At 33.6% G+C, this 2,537-nt stretch overlaps 1 protein-coding gene across 1 annotated transcript in view; it reads left to right on the top strand.

The window, feature by feature from the left end:
* Positions 1-2,537, top strand: part of LOC105807708 (chromosome unknown open reading frame, human C9orf84) — a 128,942-nt gene that overhangs the window by 28,361 nt on the left and 98,044 nt on the right. Inside the window, exon 5 of the mRNA XM_012641133.1 lies at positions 589-746. Coding sequence (XP_012496587.1) covers positions 589-746 — 158 coding nt within the window. The remainder of the gene's footprint in view (positions 1-588; positions 747-2,537) is intronic.

Genomic DNA, 2,537 nt, shown 5'->3' with positions numbered 1-2,537 from the left:
TATATAACAGACTTAAGGCATTTAAAGGGTTTCCTTACAATTAAAATTTTATCATGATGGTAAAAATATTAATTTACCTATTGGTCCCTTTCCTCCAGTCCCTCTTCACCTCCCCTGTTAACGCTGAGAGTTGTGCACATAGTCAGTCTCACTTGTCAAGGAATCCAGTCTTGTTGGAATGAAAGAGAAACATACTCCATGGAGTGCAGTAAAGATCCATTCCATTCTATCATCTCTTCACTCTTCCCCATTTACCATATCTCATCTGCTGCAGTGATTGTTTTTAATTTAAAATGTTTTAAATTTGCTATTAGCCAAAAAGAAGATATTTCTGCATCTAGAGATGTTGTGCATCACTAATGCAATGAGTGATCATAAAAGATATTATTCAGACAGGACATTGCTTGTAATAGAATATATTCCTGGATGCTACACTTCTGTTTTTTAGAAGTATGTATAGCATTAAAAGTCTTGAGTATAAATTTGGTTTAAAATTTGGTACACCATTTAAGCAAATATTATCCATTTATGAATTCAAAATATTTATTTGGAAAACCTCCCTAAAACTTTTTTAAACGATATATTATTTCAGCCATCAAGTTTTCCTCTTAAATCTGAATGCTTAATATCTACAAGCCTCAAACAAGAAATTGATATTCCATCATCCTCGGAACTGAAGGAGTCATTAAACTTAATGCCAGAAATAATAAATTATGTAGATGAAAATGAACAGCGTTTCAAAAGAGGTGAGAATTAATTTTAAAATGTATTACTTGTGAAAATCACTTGATAATGTTTGTTACACAGGTTCTTGTTCATTGAAATACTCTCTGAACCTCTAGATTTTGTAAAAATGTTTTGAGGTTACATGTTAAAATCTCTGAATTATTATTGATGAGATTCTCTTCTCATTGTCATTCTCTTTATATGACTTTTTCAGGCTTAAAACTACTCTGAAATGAACTTGCCATTTCAAGATAATTATACAAATAAGACTGAAACACCTATGACTATACTAATTTTTTAAAGAGTTGTTTTCTTATATACAATGAAGACACTATCAATTTCTATACTGACTTTAGTTAACTATGGAGAGGCTCACAGTAGGGAACTCAGAGTCAGGATTCATGGAATCAGATGACTGGAAGAGTCATAGTCTAGAATTTACATGGGTCATCCCAGTTAGTCTTAGTAAATATTACTGAGTAATTTTTAATGAAAATTTCAGCCTCCCATAAATTCCTTTTGAAATGATTCAAGATATAAAATATCAGGGAGGAATGTAAGGGGGATCTCTGATATCCTTTGATAACAGGGATGCTTGCTATCAACAGACCACATACTTGAAGTAATTCGTACAGATAAGACTAAATCAAGGTAATTACTGGTCAGCCTACAAGTCAAAGCAAAGGAATGAAAAGCCAACCTGAGAAAGTGGATCAAAGCCATGCCAGAACTCAAAATACGTCAGAGCAGGGTAGACCATGGGCTTGCTAGAAGGACACAAATCTCAACTCTATAAATACTAATGCAAAGAGCAACAAATGACTTTACTGAGAGATTACAATGTTATACCTCTAGCCTTCACTTGGCTCAGACACTATACCAAGTAAAGGAGAGGTCATTACCACAGAGGACTTCTAACAAGGAAAGTTATGCATTGAAAGGTCAGGGGATGGGCAATGTCCCAGGTACCTTTGAGTTGTGATGACAATAACAATAAAGCTGCTTAGGACAGCAAGAAAGTTACCTGCTACAAGGATATCTCAAGTAATAGCTCTCTCCCTGTTTCCCATTGTCAAATGGTAAGTAAAACTATCTATAAATTTGCCTATTTTGAACATATAATAAAAATGTAATCATATAATATGTGGTCTTGCTGTGACTGGCTTCTTTCACTTAGCATAATGTTTTCAAGTTGATTGATATTATAGAGTATATCAGTACTTCATTCCTTTTTATGGCCAAACATTATTCCATTATATGGATATGTCACATTTTGTTTATCCATACATCTGCTGATGGACATTTGGTTTGTTTCTGTCTTTAAGCTATTATAAATAATCCTATTATGAACATTCATGTACAAGTTTTTATACACACATATGCTTTCATATCTATTGAGTATGTATGTAGGAGTAGAATTGTTAGATTATATAGTAACTCTATGTTTAACTTTTTGAGGAATTGCTAGACTGTTTTCCAAAGTGGCTGCGCTATTTTCCATTTCTACCTGCAATTAATGAGGGTTCCAATTACTCATATCGCCTCCAAAACTTGTTATTATCTGACTTTTTAAATAGCTATCCTAGTGATTGTAAAGTTGTATCTCATTGTGGTTTTGATTTGCATTTCCCAGATGGCTAATGATGTTGAGTATCTGTTCATGTACTTAGTGGTCATTTGTATATATTCTTTGGAGAAATGTCTATTCAGATCCTTTATCCATTTTTTTTTTTTTGAGACAAAGTCTCACTATGTTGCCTGGGCTAGAGTGCCGTGGCATCAGCCTAGCTCACAGCAACCTCAAACTCCTG

This window comes from Propithecus coquereli, unplaced genomic scaffold, assembly GCF_000956105.1.
Source record: "Propithecus coquereli isolate 6110/MARCELLA unplaced genomic scaffold, Pcoq_1.0 Scaffold163, whole genome shotgun sequence".
Taxonomy (NCBI): domain Eukaryota; kingdom Metazoa; phylum Chordata; class Mammalia; order Primates; family Indriidae; genus Propithecus; species Propithecus coquereli.
Note: the sequence above shows the minus strand (reverse complement) of the source record. Positions and strands in the feature narration are given on the sequence as shown.